At 36.6% G+C, this 22260-nt stretch overlaps 1 protein-coding gene across 1 annotated transcript in view; it reads left to right on the forward strand.

The window, feature by feature from the left end:
• The first annotated feature begins 4561 nt into the window (after window positions 1–4561).
• The window catches only part of LOC149571122 (RNA polymerase II transcription elongation factor), a 92109-nt gene continuing 74410 nt past the window's right edge, over window positions 4562–22260 (forward strand). The window contains exons 1-2 of the mRNA XM_089812683.1: window positions 4562–4916; window positions 5068–5447. Coding sequence (XP_089668809.1) covers window positions 4802–4916; window positions 5068–5447 — 495 coding nt within the window. The 5' untranslated portion in view covers window positions 4562–4801. The remainder of the gene's footprint in view (window positions 4917–5067; window positions 5448–22260) is intronic.

The raw sequence follows: 22260 nt of genomic DNA on the forward strand, positions 1-22260 counted from the left end.
TATCTGGCCTAGTACATACCATAACATACATTAAGCTTTCTACAACTGAAGCATAAGGTACCTTGGACATCTTATCCTCCTCTTCTTGTGTCTTTAGACCCATCTCCTTAGTCAATTTCAAATGACTAGGTAAAGGCATGCTGACAACTTTGGCATTCTCCATAGAGAAACATTGCAACATCTTCTCAATATAATCAACTTGAGATAATGTAAATTTTCTGTTCTTTCTATCTTTGCAAGTTTTCATACCAAGGATTTGTTTTGCTACCACTAAATCCTTCATAGAAAATGAATGGGCTAACTATTGTTTTAAACCCTTAATGTGATTTATGTTAGACCCAACTACAAGCATATCATCAATGTATAAACATTAAATAATGTAGTTGTCATCATCTAACCTCTTAAAATAAATAAAATGATCTGAATGACACCTAATATATCCATGCTCATGCATAAAACTATCAAATTTCAGATACCATTGCCGAGGTGCTTGCTTCAAGCCATATAAACTTTTCTGCAATCTGCACGCTAAGTTCTCCTTACCTTTGACCTCAAACTCTTGTGGCTATACCATATATATCTCTTCATCCAAATAACCATGAAGAAATTTTATTTTAACATCAAGCTCCTCCAAATGAAAATCTTCAGTAGCCACAATACTTAAAATAGTGCGAATAGAAGTCATTTTAACAACATAAGAGAATATCTCATCAAAATCAATGCCCTTTTTCTATGCAAATCCTTTTACCACTAACCTGCCTTTAAATAGTTTCTTACCTCCATCGTCCTCTTTCAACCTGTAAACCCATTTATTCTGTAAAAACTTTTTTACCTGTAAGCAACTTGCATAAATCCCAATTCTTATTTTTTAGTAACGAGTCCATTTCTTCTTTCTTTGCAGACTCCCACTGAATCTTTGTATCCACATGCACAAATTCATCATACCATTCAGGTTCACTAACATCATTTAGTAAAATAGAGTACAAAGAGAGATAAAATCTTTTTGGAGGTCTACTTAGCTTTGTTAACCATCTAACATTCACTAGGGTGTGTGGTATTTGTTGTTGTAGAGCATGAGGAACTTCTAAAACATCATCGTTTGGAGTATCATCCAACACTACATAATCATTTTCTTTCTTCTCATGCCACTGCAATAGATCTTTGTACAACACTTTTTCATTGAATATGACATCTTTGCTTCTTACAATTTTATAATTTTCAAAATTCCAAAGCTCATAACTAAATTCATCAATGTCATATCGAACAAATACATATTTCTTTGACTTAGCTTCCAACTTGGTTCTATTTTCAGAATCTATATGTGCAAATGCTTCCTCTTGAATACCACAACCCAAAGGAGTAGAGGGACCTCTATTAATAAAATATACAGTAATAGTATTGACAACCTCTGCCCACATGTTTAAGGGCAGCCCATCATGCAACCTAGTGCTCCTTGCATGCTCCATTATTGTTTTGTTCATGCGTTTAACCACTCCATTTTCCTGTGGAGTCCTTAGAATAGTTTTTTGTCTGTGAATACCATTAGTGGAGAATTAATCTTCAATTCTTTACTGCAATACTCACCACCATTATCAGATCTGAGACATTTTAGCTTTTTACCAGTCTCATCCTCAACTAAGCATTTCCATTTCTTAAAAGTTTTAAATGCATTAGATTTCTGTCTAAGAAAATAAACCCATACATTTCTAGTTGCATCATCAATGAATGTAACATAATAATGATAGCCACCAAGGGAGGATACCTGAGTTGGTCCCCGTACATCTGTATGCACAAACTCTAATTTCTCATTTTTCTTTTCCTTCTCACTCTTCACAAAACTAACTCCTTTTATTTTCCATATACACAACTTTTACAAAAGTCCATATTGACACATCTCAGACCAGGTAAAACTTTCTTTGGGTGAAGTACTTTTATATCTTTCTCACTCATGTGCCCAAGTTTGTAGTGCCATAGTTTTGTATCAAGATCTACAACAATTGTTTGTTCTCCCTACTCAACTACAACAACTATTCTAGAACATTCATTTTTCTCTGAAACAATCAAAGTAGAAGGAACAATATGACTTGTACAAAGATATAAGGTGCCTACTTTCACACCTTTTGCTACTACAAGGGAACCTTTTGAAACCTTCCACTTTTTATCATTAAAAGTAACTACACAAGCCTCATATCCGAGTTGCCTTGTTGAAATTAAATTCCTACTCAACCTTGGAACATGTTTTACCTCATTTAGTAGCCAATGGTTCTCATTCTGTAACTTAATTAACTTTTCCCCTTCCAACAATCTGACAGGGTTCATTATCCCTCAAATAAACAAGCCCAAAATCCCCTTCGACATAATCAATAAAATAACCTCTATGGGGTGTAGCATGAATTAAGCTCCATAATCTGAAACCTAAGAATCAAAAACACTTTCTAAAGAAAAGAAGCAAAGCATCGTCTTCGAGTTTGTTGCTTACCACATTTGTCTCCTTGTTCCATTCTGGTTTATCTCCTTCATTGTTCTTTCGAGTCCAACAATCTTTCTTCTTATACCCTAGTTTACTACAATAACAATCTCTTGGTCCTATGGATTGAGACCTCTTTCCCTTTGGCTTTCGTCTTGATTTCCCATGATTTCTAGAATTGATTCTTCTCTCAGTCGTTTTGCCTTTGCTTATGCATTCAAAGCACTTCTTGATGTAGATCCACTTGAAGTTTTCCTACGAGTTTTCTCACTTAGATTAACACCAATCACATCATCAAATTTTAGGGTATTAGATCTAGAAATAGAATTGCTCACAACCATTACCAACCCATTCCAACTTTTAGGTAAAGAACACAAAATCAAGAGAGCCCTAATTTCTTCATAAAAAATTGACATTCACAGAAGATAACTAACTAGTAACAGTATTAAACTCATTTCAATGATCTGCAATAGATCTACTTTCTGCCATCTTCATATTAAATAAACACTTCGTGAGAAATACCTTATTTGAAGTGGAGGGCTTTTCATACAATTTCGCTAGGGTTTGCATCAACTCTTTCGTTGTCTTTGCTTTTGTAATGTTAAATGTCACTAATAGTGTCAAGCACAATCAAATACTTTCAAGTGTCTTTCTGGTTAAAATCTCCCAGTCTCATCTGTCATAGTTCCTTACTTGAATTTTTCTTCCAATGACTTTCATAAATCCTTTTGATAAAGACAGTCCTCCATTTGCATTTTCCATAACTGAAAGTTCTACCCATTAAACTTGTCAAGCTTCAGCTTACCCTCATCTACCATTGCTCCCACTCAACCACGTGACTCCCACTCAATTATGAGACATCCATGCAAAGGATTGCTAAAAAAATGACTACAGTCTGGCTCTGATACCACTTGTTAGGATCAACCACAAATAGAAATAACAGTTACATGTAGATATAACCAATATCAAAAAATAATAAAATGTACAAATGAGAACACAAGACACAAGGATTTAACATGGTTCACCCAATCCCTAGGTTATGTCTACCAACAAGTCTAATATTATTATTATCTAGTGATTACAATCCACAATCCCTTACAACTCAATACCGTCGCAAGAAGCTACAATATCACTATACATTATGAAATCCCTAACCCTAAGCAATTTTATACAAGCTTTCGCCGCTTATAAAATTAGGGCTAAAATAAATCGTCCAATAGAAAAATAGTAGTCGATGCCTTTTACAACAATAGGGTCATTTTTGCACCCCGTAAGGGGCACCACCCCAAACCCTTGTAGAAATAATTTTGGGGGAAACCACGACAAATAAACCTCCGAGTGTGATTAGGCTCCACATTACAACATAGGAAACTCAACCCAAACCGACACTTTAAGCTTGTGGTCATTAGAGACAACAAAGTCTTGAAACCATCTCTAGAAAACTAAAAGGCAAGACCTAACCGACTAGGGCCACATGAAAACACATGTTAAGCCCAGCTAGGGTTACCGAAACAAAACAAAAAAAAAACCCTTGGTAAGGCTTTGAACACCCTCAAGGCGGACACCCTGTGGTGTTTAGACCGTAGAAACTCGTTCTCTAAGCATGCTTTCAGAAGGAGTATGACCAACAAAATAGCCTATTAGAGTTTTTTGCTTGAGCCATGCACATGTAGAATCAAAATCCCTAGCATTGAAAACAATATATCAAGAGAAGAAACAAACTTGTGCGGTCATTTACTCGGAGGAGCCATTAGCGCCAATAACAACTCCAACACCATCATTAACTGTTGGGCCATAGAAGGTCCAGACCATTATAACTTATAACTAATTATCGTAGTAAATGTAGTATGATACGCGATAAAAATGAAAAGTTTCAAAAGAAAGCCGTTCAAACCCTAACATAGCTCATCCAAATTCCAAGTCTTACTAGCAAATATGTAATAAAAATAAATTCAATTTTTTTAAATATTAAAAAAGTTAAATTTATGTTTAATATTGATTTTCTTATATTTTCTTGTAATTTAAATTGACTCATATTTTTTAGTAGATTTTTCTCGCACTTTATAAAGCTTCATTGGAAAACCAAATTCACGAGTTTCAATCTAGATGTCGAATTAATTAAAAAAAAAATACAAGTGCCCTAGAATTTCAAAGTTTCTTTTGGAAATTCACTCCCAGTTTTTAGCCTTGTGGATCTAATTTAATTTCTTGTGAAATTCTATGGCCATGGAATAGGAAGTTTGAGGAATTTCTATGTCTATGGAATTGTAAGCTTTGAGGAAGTTCTGTCGCTAGGGATTAGCGAGTTTGTGGTGAACGTGTGAATTGTAAATAATGGCGAAAGCTCCGAAGGAGCCTAACACGGCGCCAGACCCCGAGAAATGGTATCCTTTCACGCTCGGTTCTTCTCTCACCGCTGACTCCAACACCAAGTTCTGCTCCCTTAGATGTAAGAAATCTAAACTTACCTTTCCTCCAAATTCATCTCCAATTTCTGACAATTCTTCCAAAAACCTATATTTCCAAAATTCAATACTTTTACAAGCCATAAATTTCCAAAATTTCAAATATCATATGATTTCAATCTTTTGGCTGTGCAGATGAATTCAAGCCTGCTTCTATTGACTTAACCAGGCCGGGATCCCTCCAGAAAAGCAAGGAGAACAAGGTTACCGTGGAGTTTAATAATAACCAGGCTGGAAAGCCTAAGTGTTCGTTTCAGGGGAGTGTTGAGGACTGCAAAGACTTGGACGCTGTCCTTTTCTTTGACGGGCAGAATTTCAGGCTAGAACGCTTGCACAAGGCCGTCAAATGCCTCAGATACGTCAGAGAGCCCGGTGAGTCAGCAATCGCCGCCTCGTCAGCACCGGCAGCGTCTACAAGTGTCAATGGTTTTGCTGCCACTGCTGCAGAGTCCAGGTCCCCTCCGGCTAGGGCTTCCAAGGGTGCAGCCATTAGGACTACGCTTAATTCTGCTCCAGTGAGTGATTTTAATCAGTAATGGAAATTGCCATTATATTTGTATTGACAAATCAAGAAAGTGTATGTTCAAGGCATTTAAAATTTTTTATGTTGAGTTTTGCTATTATTTGACTTCCTTTTCCGAAACAACTTTCAAATTTTTGTTCATAAGAAAACAAGTCCAGATAGCTATTAAAATTGAAAAAACCAACTTGAAAGAAATCATTCATATATATATATATATATATAGAAGTTTATAACAATGATTAAAATTTTATTATATTAATTATCTAATTAATGAATTGACATGTCCCATTCATGGGACATGTCTCTTCAGGGCTTATTCTCATTTAAATAAGAGGTTGCTGTCAATTGGAAAACACATATTAAATATAATGGCAATGCTTAGTATAGAGGCAGGTTCAAATGTAAGAAAACAACAAATATAGATACCACAAGACTCTTGTCATCGGTACTTAATCCACAAGAAACATGAGTCGTTGCCATGCCTGCAATTTGTGATCAAGTTGACAGAGGTGAAAAGAACGGATTAAGGTGTTTAATCAAGACAGAATACATACGTGTTGGAAATACACTTGGGGATGGCATCTACTTCTCCCGTGAAATGAGACGTTCAATCTATTATTCCAATGCTTTGCTTTTGAGAGTTCATGGAATGATCAAAGATTATTATCTGATGGCTGTTTGTGAAATCATGTCGGGAAAAATAACATATTCAATTAAAAGGATCTTCAAAGAAGCTTCAAGGAAATATAAAAAATTTGTGATTCTTGTTATTAGACATTGTGCAGTTGGCCAGAAAGGATTGATTGGAAATAAGAGTAAGTGACTGAAGCTAAAATTTGTATGGACTGAAATATTGGTAATAATCTGCAATTTCTATAAGTCTGGGACCGCTGGGTCTGCTAGGAACCTTCGTGTAAAGTGTGAAATCTGTTTGGAGGAGCTATACAGACCTAGGGCAGGTCAAACAAGCTGAAGAGGATCAAATGTATTCAGAACAACCTCTGTTACATGCCTGAGATTAGCTAGAACTGAGCCATATGAGACAAAGAGTGATTAAGAAGGGTGTTGCTCTCATTATTAGTGGATATTATGCGCTGCTGGGCTTGACATGCCGCATCTCAAACTGCGAGTTAACAGAAGCAACTTAAATCAACTCTCTGAATGTGTGATGGGAGAAATACATAGGTCCTATTTGATGAGATGCATGAGGTTTAAGAGATTGATGATGGTGGGAATGCATTGCTGAACATTATTGAAGTTGGAGCAACAAAATCGCTAATTACTTATAATTGTATTTGAAGAATAACAGTCTGTTGGACTGATTGGTATACTTACATCTTGAGGTGCTATTGATGATAATTATTGACACTACCCAATATGGCTCATAGAGATATATTATGGGGAGAATATATGATTCGGTGCAATCAGTAAAAGGAAATCATTATGTGGGAGATACATACGTCGTTTAATGACCCACATTACATGTGGTTAAGGTGGACCCACTATAGAGTAATAATTATAAATATTGGGGAATATTAAATATTAGTTTCTCTTATTATTATTTATTTCAATAAGAATTATTTGCCTTGATCTTTTTTGAGAATGTTTCTTTTAGGGAAAGGAAGATTGATATTAGACTTAGAGGGAGATTGAGATTTAGAGGGAGTTTAACATTTCGCCAAAGGCATGTTTAGATAAGAAGTTGAGAAGATTGATGTTCAAAGGGAGTCTGACACATTCGTTTGAAGGAGTGAATAGAAGATATGTTTCAATTGATCCTTGAAGATCTTGATCGTATCAAAACGAAATGGAGTTTTGACTTCATGTAAACATTTGGTATCATGCGTATGATTGCATGATTCAATGGGCCTACCCCTTGTGTACATCATGAGGAAGTGATGACTTCCAAATGATCATCACTTCTATTTGCAAAAGTTATTGAAAGATGACGATCTTACAATAATTTAATTTTCTATTGTGATGGATATCTTACAATGTATATGCATATCATAATAGATTATACTTTGCATGGTAGATGTTTATATGGTAAGCATTATGAGAATGCGTGTGCGCATACCTTATAAATATTTTTTTTAAGTATATGGGAATGTAATGCAAATTGATGTTCCAGAGGCCATTACACAGAGTACTTGGTGAATATCACATAACTTGATGTTCAAGAGACCATTACTCACAATACTTGGTGAATATCTTGCATCTTGACATTTTGGAGGCCATTACTCAAAGCATATTTGGTTAATATCATATGTTGATATTCTATAGATCATTACCTTATTGAGTACATGGTGAATATCAAGTGTTGATATTCTGGAGACCATTACATAGAGTATTTGGTGAATAACATATGTTGATATTTTGAAGGCCAATACTTGTGACATCAAATGTGATATCAAAATGGTGGATATCTTTTGATCAAAGATATCTTTAAAATTTGTCATTCCTAATATTACCAAGGGTATAATATATGTCTTGTGTTATCCTCCCTAGCTAAGAGGGAGTGTTGATGTTTGGTAGCTTCTTAGATAAATCTATATAAAATTATATTTGAGATATATATATATATATATATATATATATATATATATATATATATATATATATATATATATATATAATCTAATTAATGAATTGACATGTCCTATTCCCTTTTCATGACTTTTTCTCAATCTAAATAAGAGGTCGCTACCATTTGGAAAACACATACCAAATGTAATGGTAGTGCTTAGTACATTTGCAGGAGATCCGGGAAAATTAACAATATTTAGCGAGGTCACTCTTGAGTGAGCGGGCAAGACCTCTAATAGGATCTATAGATTAAATCCTTCAACCAAGTAGCTCCTAGGAGGAGTTTGGAATCCCTTAGCAGGGTGTTCTTAACAGGACTTGGATACTATCCTTTAACTGGGCTAATAATACTCTTAATTGGGTATACCTTAAAAGGGTGTTTGTATGGCTCCTAATAGGAAAAATTTCGTCAGTGCACTTTAGAGGAACATTGTGGGCATCACTCCATAAGTGGTTTTCACCCTCTAACAAGGTTTTCCACAAAAAAATTCGTGTCATGTGTTCGATTTGTGTAAATACTTTATTTGATTAGTGTCTATGTGATATTTTCCTTTGTATGCTTTTTGTTGTAAAAGTTGTTGAGGAAGAGCTTCAAAGTTTTGGATTCACCCACTCTCTTAAAGCTTTTTAGGCCTAGCAATTTTATCTACATGCTTCTCTCTCCAATGTTGCCTCATGCTCTGCAATATATCTTAATAATATTTCATTTGGTATAGGCACATTTTTTTTCCAGGGCATTTTGTGACTCCTCTTTCAGAGATTCCACACAAATGGCCTACCACACAATAATATAAACTATTCCTTTCTACATCACAACCTTGACATTTCCAATGAAATGCACCACCTCTTGGAACGGCTCTACAATATCAACACACTTCCACAAAGGAGATTTAGAATCTACAAAGATTTGATATTTTAAAAATAAAACTTAAACTTTTATTAAAAATGAGGAGAAAAAAACTTTAAATATTTCTAAAATAATTTTAGAAATCTACACGTTAAAAAATTTTGGAATCTAATTCCAACCATGAAACTACAAAAACTAGCCTATGGACATCGTTACCATGAAATGATATTTGATGAGTTAAAAAGGAAGGCAATAGCTCCGTAAATAGAGATTAGAGTTTCTAAAACAGAATTAAAAGACACAGAAGAATCATTCCAAATAAGAAAGCATATTAACTTAATATATCGAAAGAAACTATGGACAAACTTTATGATTAAATCAATAACTTTAGCACTCAGAACAGTGGATGAAGACTTGCAGATTTGCAAAAGATTGAGAGACTATTGATACTAAAAGTTGCAACTCGGGTAGGTGCTAAGATACACAACTTGCAAACCTATTAGAGTTTGCCTTGAGATGTACCCAAAGATGAAATGACTTGATTATGACACTTGTTGTGTGACATATCCTCTTCAATACTGATAACACTTCAATTTTTGCATCAAACAAACTTACTTTGCAATCGCAACTTCGTCAACCACAGGAAAACTTGATATCATCATTAATTTATAACAATTTCAAGTCGGGTAATTTCCACCACCTTAAATGAAGTCGGCCTTCCAACTAACTTTTTCCATCGACGATGCCAAAACCCAAAATTGAAATATTCAAGGTCAACCCTAAACATATCAATTCACAAACAAAACAATGTCATCGACAAAATTGATGGGCAGAGCACAATATATTGCAATATAAAAGAGTAGAGTACTTGGTACTTATGCATTACAATTTGCATCTTGTCTCACACAAGAATAAAGAATACAGTGAAGTGGAGACAAAGAGGTGCAATATAAATGTAGAGCTTTTAGACTTGGATGCGTCCACTTCTTGGCTTGCGCATGATGAATTTGAATAGTTTGACACAAAAAATATTATTGGTGTATCTGATCGCATTCACCTTAGCTTTGTTTGTGAATCAACTAATGCCAATGAAGAAGAAGAAGATGAAGAATGATATCAATAAATTTCTAATCTGTAAGTTGAACTTAAAATAATGATACTTGAACTTGTTGGTTATGATTTATCACTTGACATTTTAAAGTGTTGAATCTTTGATGTCAAGAACTTTAAGCATATGATGCTATGATGGTATGATCATGTTTCATGATGCTATGATTACAAGTTTATGATGTTTTTGCTGCTTTAAATGTTTTTATGATACTATGTGACATTCTAATCTTAACTCATGCTTTTGGGCTTCATAAATATGTATATATATGTAATATTTACATGTTTTTGTACTAGCAAACCTAAACCCCTTTTCAAAATTTTGCTGCATTGGGTAACCAACCCCTAGAAGCTGAACCTGAACCAACATCCTAGCAAAAATCATTGATGGAGGGTTTGCTAATTTGTTTCCATAGAAAAACATGGATGAATGGGTTTTCTGATGTTTTTCTACAAAACATTAGGGAGGGAGGGTTTTCCGATTCAAAAAAATAAATATGGAGGGTTTTGCATGATTTTGTCTTAAAAATGATTGTCCTATATTTCTAGATTTTATTTATTTTCAAAAAGAATCATGAGAGGGTTTTTTGTGTAATTTTTTTTAATACAAAAATTGTGGTTCTATTTCTCCAGATTTTTGAGTTTCTGGTTTTTCTTCAAAATAAAGTTTTTGCCCATTTTCCACAATATTGTGATGCTCGTTTTGATGATTCTTTGGAAATTTTCTGAGCAACTAATATTGATTTTTGCATCTCTGAATAGTGGGAGGGAATCATGTTAGAAGGAATTTGATAAACTTTGTCATATCCAAAAGTTGTGTAGAGTCAGGGAGGGTCTTAATTGTAAGCTCATGTAGCATGATGTTCTGAAGAGAAGGGGCAACTATATTTGTGACCAGATGACTTGTAGATTATATCAAGTATTTTGTAGGGTAACTAGTAGAATGACGCAAGGCAGGATGACCAAAAGGCCAATCACAAGCTACCCTTGCTAGAGTTACACACAAAAGCCAATAATATAGGAGGAACTACAACAAATTATTTTGAACTCAATGCAGATATGATGAGACAATCTTCTTTATACATGCTAGGCATAAGGCCTATCTGTTTGCTGCCATATACATCCAAATTACAATTTGTGATCGGGCTTAGAGAGCCAAATTCTTATTATCTTCCTTTTATCCAACTTCATTCTACCTTTCCTAAATCTAGATCTCAAATTATATAGTTTACAAGACCACAAGTTGGCCTGTCAGGCGGTTTATTACAAAATAGGTCCTGTCCCAAAAGGAGAAATCAGAGACCAAATAATTAAGCAAAACAACATCTGCGGGGACAAAGATAGGTCCACACGTAGTCCAAGAAGAGATCCCCAAGGCTATGGAAAGCCTTGATATCACAAATAACCTTGTCGAACCAAACCCGCACATTACTCTAGCTGCCAAGAAATAAGCACGCTACGAACAAAGAGAAAGATAACTTTTGTATATGATGGAATTGGGTTCCGCAAACATAGGAAAAAGATCCATGCTAGGTCCACATTAAGAAGCCAACTATGCAGAAAGAAATAAACCAAACAAGGACCGTGTCACAAACAACAGACAGGAACAAGAACAATAAATATTTTTGGTTGTTGCAAGATTGCCAAAGTACCCAAGATGCTCTTGCATCTAACATTTGGGGTAAATAAAAGACTGATGTCCACATCAAGAAGCCCTGATGTTCGAAGAAGTATCATAAAGATCCAACTCAGCTTGAGGTATCCAAGAACTGTCTTCGATTGGTTTATTCTACCATTGAACTAAGTATTTCTTGTAATCTCTTCCTCTGGTGCTTTTGCTGATTCTAGTAGCCAAAACTTTGTCTATACCTTATATCTTCTTTGTAGGATAATCAGATTTATCAAATGTCTCTTCATCATAGTCATAATACTCAAAGATGTCTGAAATATTGAAAATAGGTGAAATACCCATATCCTTAGGCAATTCAACTTCAAAAGCATTTCCACTCTCATGTTTCTTCTGTAATGTCCCCACTATTAGGGTTAGTTTGGGACAAGTAATACCTACAAGATAATGGTTAGAATCACAACAATAACACAACTAGCTATATTCTTCTACCCTCTAATTTAACCCCAACCTTAAGGATGTCTCTAGATCGAGCTTCTTAGCTCATAGCTACCTTCTTGGGAGTGCACCCCTTAAGATTCTTCTTGGATGAGCATCCTCTATCCAAGGCCAATGACATGCATATATTGACAACATCACAATATTTTGGCACATTGATTCTTGGCCATGGCGAACAATGGAGCTCTTAATATCTCACATGCTCCATGCTTCAAGTCTCATTAATATCCATGGTGCTAACCCCATAGGTTAACACAATATTATCCACAAGTATGATTCATCAATATAAATAAATTCGTAAACATAATTTAACAAATATAATTTGTTTACCTTCTTCTGTTGGTCCATGTGGCTCTATCCTTAGCCCTTCAATGAATTATTCCTTCTAGACTTATCTCAACTCTATATTTACTCTCTAAAATTTTATTCTAATTATAAGGAAAAAACAAAATATACTTTTTTGTTTCTTCTTTTGCAAGAGTCACAACCTTTCATAATACAAATCCTTTGAAATGTCACAACACTTCATAGTTATAATCCTTTCGAAAAGTCACAACACTTAACAAATAAAATCCTTTGGAAAAGTCCCAATACTTTATAATCACAACATTTTTGAAGAGTTGCAACTATTCATAATTATGACTCTTTCAAAGGTTCACATCCTTTCAATATCATTGATACCTTTTCTGAAAGTCATTTTCTTATTTTCTTCATTTTACTTTCCTCTTCCATTTTTCCTTTTTGAACTCCTCTCTTCTTCTTCTTTTTTTTCCCTCTCTAAAGTAAACTCTCCTCCCTTTTATAGCTTAAATTTAAGGAGTCATGTCTAGTTGTTAAACATCTCTTGACTTTCATTAGATTTAGTTAATTTATATTATTCTATGTTATATTATTTATTTACTTACTTATTTGTGTTTATTATTATTGATTATTAAATTCTATTTAGAAAGTTAACATACTTTCTACACTATTGTCTCTTGTATTTAATTTTATTTCTTTATTTACTCATTGGAATTTTATTTATTTTTAATTATTTAAAATATCATACTAAATATTATTTCATTAATAATAAAAATTAAATAATAATTATTTTCTAGTTTTATATTTCTATATTAGTTTTAATATAACTTTATTGTCATTATTTATTTAATAACATTGCATTATCTAATTATTATTAAAATTCTAGCTTAAAATGGGAATATGACATCTTCAAGGTCTTACAAGGCCCAAACTTCTTTATCTTCAGCTTACTGTAAGTTCCAACACAAAATTTATTTTTCTTCAAATGTACCACTGCTTCATCTCCAACCTCAAAGGTCTTATGTCTTGTCCTTTTATCTGCTCTTTCCTTATAGTTTTGATTACTCTTATTTAGATTAGTGTTCACTTCTTCATGCAAATTTTTCATAAAGTCCACAAATTCTTCAACTTCAGCACTATGTTTCAACTCAAAATATCAAGCTCCTTAACTCTGTAGTTCCTCTAGGGTTTAGTTCTTAGTACTTTTGTTCACTGAATTGTTATATGCAAATTCTACTTGTGCCAAAACCAAGTACCAATTATTAGGTTTGTCTCCAATCAAACATGTCAACAAGTTACCCAAACTTCTGTTTACAACTTTGGTTTGTCCATTTGTCTGTGGACGAAATATAGAACTAAATTTAAGCTCAGTATTGAACTTCTTCCAAAGTGTTCATTAAAAGTAACCAGTAAACTTATTATCTCTGTCTGAAACAATAGTCTTCGGTAATCCATGTAGTCTCACAATTTCTTTGAAAAATATGTTTGCTATGTGTACTACAGGTGATGTCTTTTTACAAGGTATGAAATGTGCCATCTTAGAAAATTTGTCAACCACTACAAAGATAGAACCATTACCTCTTAAAGTTCTAGGTAATCCAAGAGCAAACTCCATAGTGATATCTTCTCAAGGTTTATTAGGAACATGTAAAGGTGTATACAATGCAACATTTTGACTAGTTTCCTTAGCAATTTGACAAATTCTGCAACTCTTCACCATTTTCTGAACATTCTTATACATTTGTGGCCAAAAGTATCTTTTTAAAATCAACTTCACTATTTTGTCAACCTGAAACTATCCTGCAAGTCCACCACTATGTTTCTCCTTAATAACATTCTTTTTCATAGACCCTCTTGGTATACACAACTTTATTCCTTTAAACAACAAATCTTGCTTATCAGTTATTTGATTCTTACAAGCTGTCCAAGGTTCTGAAAAATCAGAATTAATTTCATATAGAATTTTCAAATCTAAGCACTTAAACTCTCATTTATGTCATCAAGCTTCTTCTACTCAAAGCATTTGCAACCTCGTTTGACTGTCCACTTCTATGCTTCAACATGAAAGAACACTTCTGCATATACTCAACCCATTTCATATGTCTTTGATTCAACTTATTTGACTTCCCAAAAACTATAAATCTTTTTGATTAGTGTCCAACACAAACTCTCTAGGCATCAAATAATGTCTCCATTTCTTCAAAGCTTGAATAATTGCATAAAATTCTTCATCATAGACTGAGTACTTCTTCATAGTATCATCAAATTTTAACTGTAAAAAGCTATAGGCTTACCTTCTTGACTCAAAACAAGTGCAATTGCACTTCCACTAGCATCACAATCAACTTGAAAAACTTTATTAAAATTAGGTAAAGCATCTACAGGCAATTCTGTGACCTTTTGTTTCAATGTTTAAAAGCTTCTATTTGCTTCATGTGTCCATTTGAATTCCCTTTTGTCACCTCTCATTGTCTTTGTCATCGCATTACATATTGAATTGATATTTCTAATAAACTTTCTATGGGAACTTAACTTCTCCAACACTTTTAGGTGTAGGCCAATCAATAATAGTTTTAACCTTCTCAAGATCTATCTTCAAGCCATCAAGAAAATTGCAAAACTCAAATATACAAGTTCCTCTTCCATAAAAGAATATTTCTCTAGATTTATTAACTTTTTCTCTTTCAACCTCTGCAATACTTGTCTGATATGCATTAGTTGTTCCTCGTTAGTCTTACTATAGATTACAATCACAAACTTACTCAAGAATTTCTTCAGAACCTCATTTGTCAACTTCATAAAAGTACTAGGTGCATTAGTTAAACCAAAAGGCATAACCAACCACTCATACAAGCCTTCATTAAAAGCAATCTTCCATTCATCTCGTTCTTTGATTCTAATCTGATGGTATTCACTCTTCAAATCAATCTTTGTAAAATACTTTTCTCCACTCAAACAAGCCATTATGTCATCCATTCTAGGCAAGGGAAATCTATACTTAATTGTTATTCTGTTTATAGCTCTAGAATTAGTGCACATTCTTCGTTCTCCATTCTTCTTAGGTTTCAATACAACAGGTATTGCAAAAAGACTCAAACTTTTTCTGATCAAACCATTCTCAAGAATTATTGCATTTGTCTATTCAGTTCTTAATTCTCTGCAAGTGTTAGTCTATGTGGCACTTTATTAGGCAAACTAGCTCTAGGTATTAAAGCCATACAATGACTAATACTTTCTTACAGGTGGTGCTTCATCAGGTACATTATCTAAGATAATATTTTGAAATTCAATCAATAAAGATCTAACCTTAGTTGCATGCTCAAGTTCATCTTGTTTCTTAGTCATCCTAGGGATTAACGCACATTTCCAGAATACCGGCAATTGGCCGCGATTCTGCTCCCTGTCTGTTATGGCAGACTGTATGGAATCAGACTCAACTCAGAGCCAGCAGATCAACACTTACCAAAGGAGGTTGTGTGACAGAATTGCAAAACTTGAATCCGACAGTGTTCAGTTGAGAGAACAGGTTTCCTCCCTTAGTATTACCATTTCCGAACTTAAGGGTGTCACCACCTCTAATACGGCTCGGTTTCAATGTTTCTCAGATACTTTTGCTAAGGAGACAGCAGGTTTGCAAGTTAATATCAGTTCTATCATCACACAATTGGAGGGTCTTGATGCCATTAAAGAACAACAATCCATCATAGCAGCTAAACACTCCTCTCTTATTTCTAATACGGAACAGAAAGTCAAGACATGGGCCTCTCTTTGTAGTAACACAACTTCTCAACCTCTGGCCAATATTGATAAAATGGTGCAAGGTAAGATTGAGGATGAGCGTGTGAGGCGGGTCCGTGAGCTCAATCTATGGGTTCGTGGACTCCCCTCTACCCATGATCCTCTCGCAGCGGGACGCTCTTTCCTCTGCGATCAACTTGGTCTTACTGAGATTACGTTGGATAGGTGTTGGTTTGGATAGGGGGAGGTCCTTTTTATCAGATTCTTTTCACTTGCAGATAGGCTTCAGGCTCTCCGTGCTAAGAGGAAGTTGTTTTCCCTTCCTTCGAAGATCTTCTTGGATGAAGATCTCACAAAGTCCCAGGTTGCAGAGCTCAAACATGCTCGTGGTATTGTTGCTAAAGCTAGGCAGGATGGTAAATGGGCTGTTATCAGAGATCTGAGAGCTATTATTAGAGATTCCTCCCCCAAGTGGTTGGGAAAAGAGGCAGGCCCCCAAGGCCAAATGATGGTCCCACCAGCAGTCGGACAAGAGGGAGGCCCCCATTTGCTCCCTTCTTGTTAACTGCTGGAATGGTAATGGATCTTTATGGTTCTTACCTGGTCTTCTTCTTGATGCTGTGGGTTCTGCCGATATTCTTGTCATATCAGAGACTCACGAGAGTCCTGTGCGTCCTCTGCCAGGTGTCACAGGTTTCCAGTGGTTATCCATTTTTAGGGATGAGGTTCGTGTTTCGGGTGGTGTGCGGGGTTTAGGGGGTGTGGCCTATTTGATTAAGGATGATGTTTTCAGTAGCACTTCTATCGTACACTCAAATTTGTTTGTCAGATTTATGTGGGTCCGTATTGATCGTAAGTGTTATCATCAAAGGGATATCTACTTGGCTGCTTGCTACTTTCCACCGGCTGTATCTCACTATGCTATTCATGGTACCGATGACGGTGATTCTTTTATTGATCTTTGCGAGACTATCTCTCAATTTACTGCTTTAGGGGACATTATTATTCTTGGGGATTTCAATGCGAGAACCAAAGCACTACAGACTCCACTTTATGATCGTCGCTCTAACCCCTTGTGCTCCACCGAGATTGATCCTACTTCTTTAGGGCTTCATAGACTTTCTGAGGATGCTCTTGGGCCGTTATCCGTGTATGGTAGACATTTGTTGCGGTTTTGTGAGTCTTCTGGTTTGGTGATCCTGAATGACCTCTCTTGCTTCCCTGGTTCTGAGATCTTCACTTGTTGGCCTCATGGTGGTGGTGCTAGTGTCATGGATTATGTTCTTGCCTATCCCTCCTTCATCCCGTGTTTTCACAGTTTCACCATCTTGCGCCTTCCTCTTGCGGATCATTCTCTCCTTAGCATTCGTTGTAGCCTCTCCCCTTTTTCTGCGCCCTCACTCATGTCACCTCATCATTCTTTTATTACCGCTCACTTGCCCATTTGCTTCCATTTCATTGATGGTGACTGTGAGCTCTTCTCCGCTCATCTTTCCAAACTCCTCAGCCCTTCGGGGTTCTCTGACTCGTTCGAGGCCACCCCCATGTTTGACTTACTCGCATCGGCTATTCTTAAGTTTGCCACTCCTTCCATCCCTCATCGCCCTCCCTTGCTCCTTCGCAGCAAGCGTCGTAATACTTGCCCCATGTACCAGTGGTTTGATTCAGACTGCAAATCCTTTCATTGTGCTATGCCCTCTGCTTTTGAGGCTCACTCCACTGACTTGGCCAGAATTCGCTCGTCTTATCTCCGCTTGCTTCGGAGTAAGAAGCGTAACTTCACTGCCTCAAAGTGTAAGTCACTTTGTTCCACACTGGTTAGCAATCCCCAACTCTTTTGGCGTACTCTTTTCCCCCATCATCCCCCTCCGCCTTCCACCCTTGACTTTCACTCCCTTGCGTTGCATACCATGGCTCTTTATGATATTCCTGGGTAGCTTTCCATTCACCCCCCCTCGCCTCCTTTCGTTCGCCTTTTCACCCCTTCCCACATTTATGAGGCTATCAGATCCATGAAATGTAGTAGAGCTGCTGATGAGGAAGGTTTTCAGGTTGAGCTTTTCAAGTTCGGTGCCTCAGTTCTGGGTCCCTATCTCTCTATTCTTTTTAATAGAGTGATTCACACTGGGTTTTCGGCTTCCTGGTCTAGGCACTTGATTCATCCCATTCACAAGACTGGGCCTGTCTTTGATCCGGGGAACTACAGAACCATCATGATTGGGCACACTTTTGCCAAATTGTATGCTACTGCTCTTAATACTATGCTATCAGCGGAGCTCGACAGGATTGGTTGTAGGGCTAGAGGACAGGCGGGCTTTTGGATGGATTATCAGACTATGGACCACATCTTCACGCTACGGGCTATTATTGAGGAGGCCAGACACAGATCGGAAAAGGTATACTGTTGCTTTGTTGATCTTCGCAAAGCTTTTGATTTTGTTCCTAGGGTGGCTCGGTTTGAGAGACTTAGGGAGATCGGTATTTCTGAGATGCTACGTATTGCTATTATGAGATTATATGAGACTGTGGTCGGCAGATTTCGGACTCTTGTTGGCTTCTCAAATTCGATCCATTGTACTATTGGGGTTAAGCAGGGTTGTCCTCTCTCTCCTACTTTATTTGGGTTATATATTGATGAGCTGGAGGACTTCCTCTTGGAGTATTCGCTCCCAGGTGATGGTTGTTATCTTCATTAGGTTCTGATCTCGATCCTTCTCTTTGCGGATGATATTGTTCTCCTTGCTTCCTCTCCTGACAGGTTACAGAGACTTCTTGATAGATTGGCTTTATTTTGTGATTAGAGACAGCTGGTGGTTAACTTGGGTAAGACTCAGATCATGGTCTTTAATTGTTTAAAGACCTCTCATCTTCACTTCACATTTCGAGCCCAGGAGATTGAGATTACTTCATCCTATTTGTATCTAGGTGTTATGTTTTCCGGACTGCGTTTTAGCATGAGACCTGCTATCCAGCCCAGAGTGAATAAGGGCATGGGTTCTCTTGCTTTGCTTGAGAAACAGTGCTTCAGACATCATTTTCAGGTACCTCGTCTAAGCTATTTCTCCTAGATTCTCTTGTTCGACCTATTGTTCTTTGTGGTTCTGTGGTTTGGGGTCCTTCTCTCCTTAGCTCTGATTGGGCCTCGATTGAGCGGGTCCAAACTTTGTTCTTGCGGCGCATTATCAGATGTCATAGATCTACTCCTCATGGTATCATTCTTGCTGAGTTCGGGGCTCATCCTTTCAGACTTGCAGCCATTTTTGACTTAGTTTGGTTTCTTCATCGCCTTCGTGGGTTTGTTGATATGGTTGGAGACCGTGATCGTTACTCCTATTTAGCTTATTGCTCTTCGGTTTCCATGGCGGCTGCTGAGTCTGGTGCTCATGCGCGGTGTTGGTATGCACAAGTCTCTTCTTTGTTGAGTTCGATTGGGATTGATATTGATCGTCTCCCCCCCTTTCAGTTTTCTTTGGATGCCCCTGCTCATCTTCTCCCTTCTCGGCAAGAGTTGAATGAGCATGTTCGTCCTGATATTTATAGATGTTACATTACTGCTACCTTGGTTAACCCTCCTGGTGGATTACGCCCACGGATGTCGTTTTATGCGACACACTTTTTGGAGATCTCAGATGGGATTATTGCCCGACCTAGCTATCTTTCACGGCGTCGGTCTCATGCCCTGCGAATCTCTTTAGGTTCTTTCAGAGTTGGTTCCCACCGTCTTCGGGCTCAGTTGGATCATCATATTGATAGGGAGGGGCGGACTTGTTTGTTCTATTCTTTAGGGAAGGTGGAGGATGAGGCTCACTTTCTTTTTCGATGCCCTATTTATTATGAGATCAGAGGGAGGTTCTTTTGTTTGTTTAGAGAGTGCTTCTCTCTCTATGATTTCTTCAGCTATTATGATCAGAGATGCCTTGCACTGCATTTGCGTGAGGCCACTATGCTCCAGGATAACATGATTCAGACTCTACTTCCACACTGGCACTCATCTACTCAGCTCATTACTGCCTTTTTTACACCTTTATCCCCCTTGCGTGGTGTGAAAAGGCCCTCTAGCTCTATTCGGCCTAGTGATCTTTCTAGATGCGTCAGATCCCGTTTTGCTTATAGGCACCAGCGACACTCTTCTGGGACAGGTCGGAGACAGTGTAGTACCTCTACGCATCGACATGTGTATCATTCTATGACTGATTTCTTCTCACCCAAGAAAGACTCCTAGTGCTTTCTGTTGCTTGTATTTGTTTGTTGTTTTTGCTTTTCTTCGGACACCTTTGTGTGCTCCTGCTGGCTTCAGCCCTGCTTTGTTGTAATCTTTCAGTCCCATAGACCTCTTTTTGGTCTTTTGTTGGACATTAATATCATTATCTTATCTTATCTTATCTTGTCTTTTACAATTTGATTTCCATCAACCAAACAGATTCTAACTGTAGTGCAATGATTCTCTTCAAGTTTCTCAATCAAAGGAATCAATACTTGTTTCTTTCCATTAGCCCAAATAGTATAGATTCAATCTACCATCAAGCAAAGTTTTCCTATCATATTGCCAAGGTCTTCCCCAAAAAATATGACAACAATCCATAGGCATAATATCACACAAGACTTTATCAAAGTAATTCTCAATCTTGAATTTCACAAGGCATTGTTCACTTTCGAGTAGTTTGTGTTCATCCTTACCCATGCAATGTGATAAGGGTTAGGATTGCTCAAGCTCTGCAAGTTTAACTTAGATACCAACTCCTTAGATGCTAAATTATCACAACTACCATTGTCCATGTTCACTTTGCAACATTTTCCTTCAATCTTATATTTGATTTTGAAAATACTTTTCCTCAAACGAGGTTCCTCATTCCTTTGTTCATTCCACAAGGTTCTTCTAATCAAGTTCTCTCCCCTTTCAGGTTCATTAGGCGCATCAATGGTTTCTTCTTGTATCAAAGCTTTTTTGCTATTGCTTCCTGTCTTCTTACTAGAAAATGTACATTAAGAGGCTTTATGGCCTTCTCCACACTTACAACAAGTACCTTTAAACCAAGATCTGTCCTCTCCTTTATCAATATTGTTATTTCTAGCGTAAGCAAAAGAATTACTTCTAGTATAGTTACCTCTTCCTTTTCTAGTATTGTCTTCTTTCCATTCTGATTTGCCTTTATTGTTAGATGTATTATCAGACCTGCTACTCTCTCCATAGGATCTTCCTCTACTTCGCTGAAATCTTTCATATCTTGTCCTTTGTCTACGCTCATGTTTCTTTGCCAGTTTTTCTTCAACTTTCAAGGCATACAAATATGCTTCTTCAACACCTTCCATTTTCACAAAACAGATCTCATCTTTTATAAAAGTTTTCAAGCCATTCAAATATCTAGCAACCTTTTCAACCTCGTCATCAACATGTCCAGATCTAATGTCCAACTTATAGAATTCCTCAGTATAATCTTTCACAATCATGTCTTTCGGTCTCAAGTTTTGCATTCTTCTCAACAAATCAACTTGATAATTAGTAGGAAGGAATTTCTTTTTCAACTTACCAACCATCTTCATCCAAGCCTTGATCTTTTCTTTTCCTCTTCTTTGTCTATTCGTCTACAAGTGTTCCCACCAAAGAGAAGCATGTCCCTTCAACTTTGTAGCTGCTATTCTCACTTTTCTATCCTCAGGGATACTTTCATAATCAAAATACTTTTCAGTCTCAGAAATTTAATCCAACAAAGAATCATTATCATGCTTTACACAGTAAGTCGAAAGTTTAAAAGTTGGTCTTGAATTCGCTCTAGCCATGCCCTAAAAAGTCTTTCCTCTTGTTCTTCTTCAGGTTCAAGGTTAGGTGCGACCAATTATTCTTTATCACTAACATCATCAAGATGTACTCTTCTCTGTGCTATCTCAACAGCTTCAAGTCTAGCTGTAATTTGTCTCAACATGTCCATTATAGCTTTATCTGCATTTCCTCTACCTCAAACCATTTTGACAATAGTTCGTGCAAGAATCTTAAACCTTTGAAAGTTATAGGTCAGAATCAAATTTGCCACCCTACAATCAATCCAATCAGGGTTCGTCATGATCCCAAGACTTTGCAAGGAACGAAACCTTCGCTTTGATACC

This window comes from Cupressus sempervirens, chromosome 2, assembly GCF_028749045.1.
Source record: "Cupressus sempervirens isolate cs-2001-9-10 chromosome 2, ASM2874904v1, whole genome shotgun sequence".
Classification (NCBI taxonomy): domain Eukaryota; kingdom Viridiplantae; phylum Streptophyta; class Pinopsida; order Cupressales; family Cupressaceae; genus Cupressus; species Cupressus sempervirens.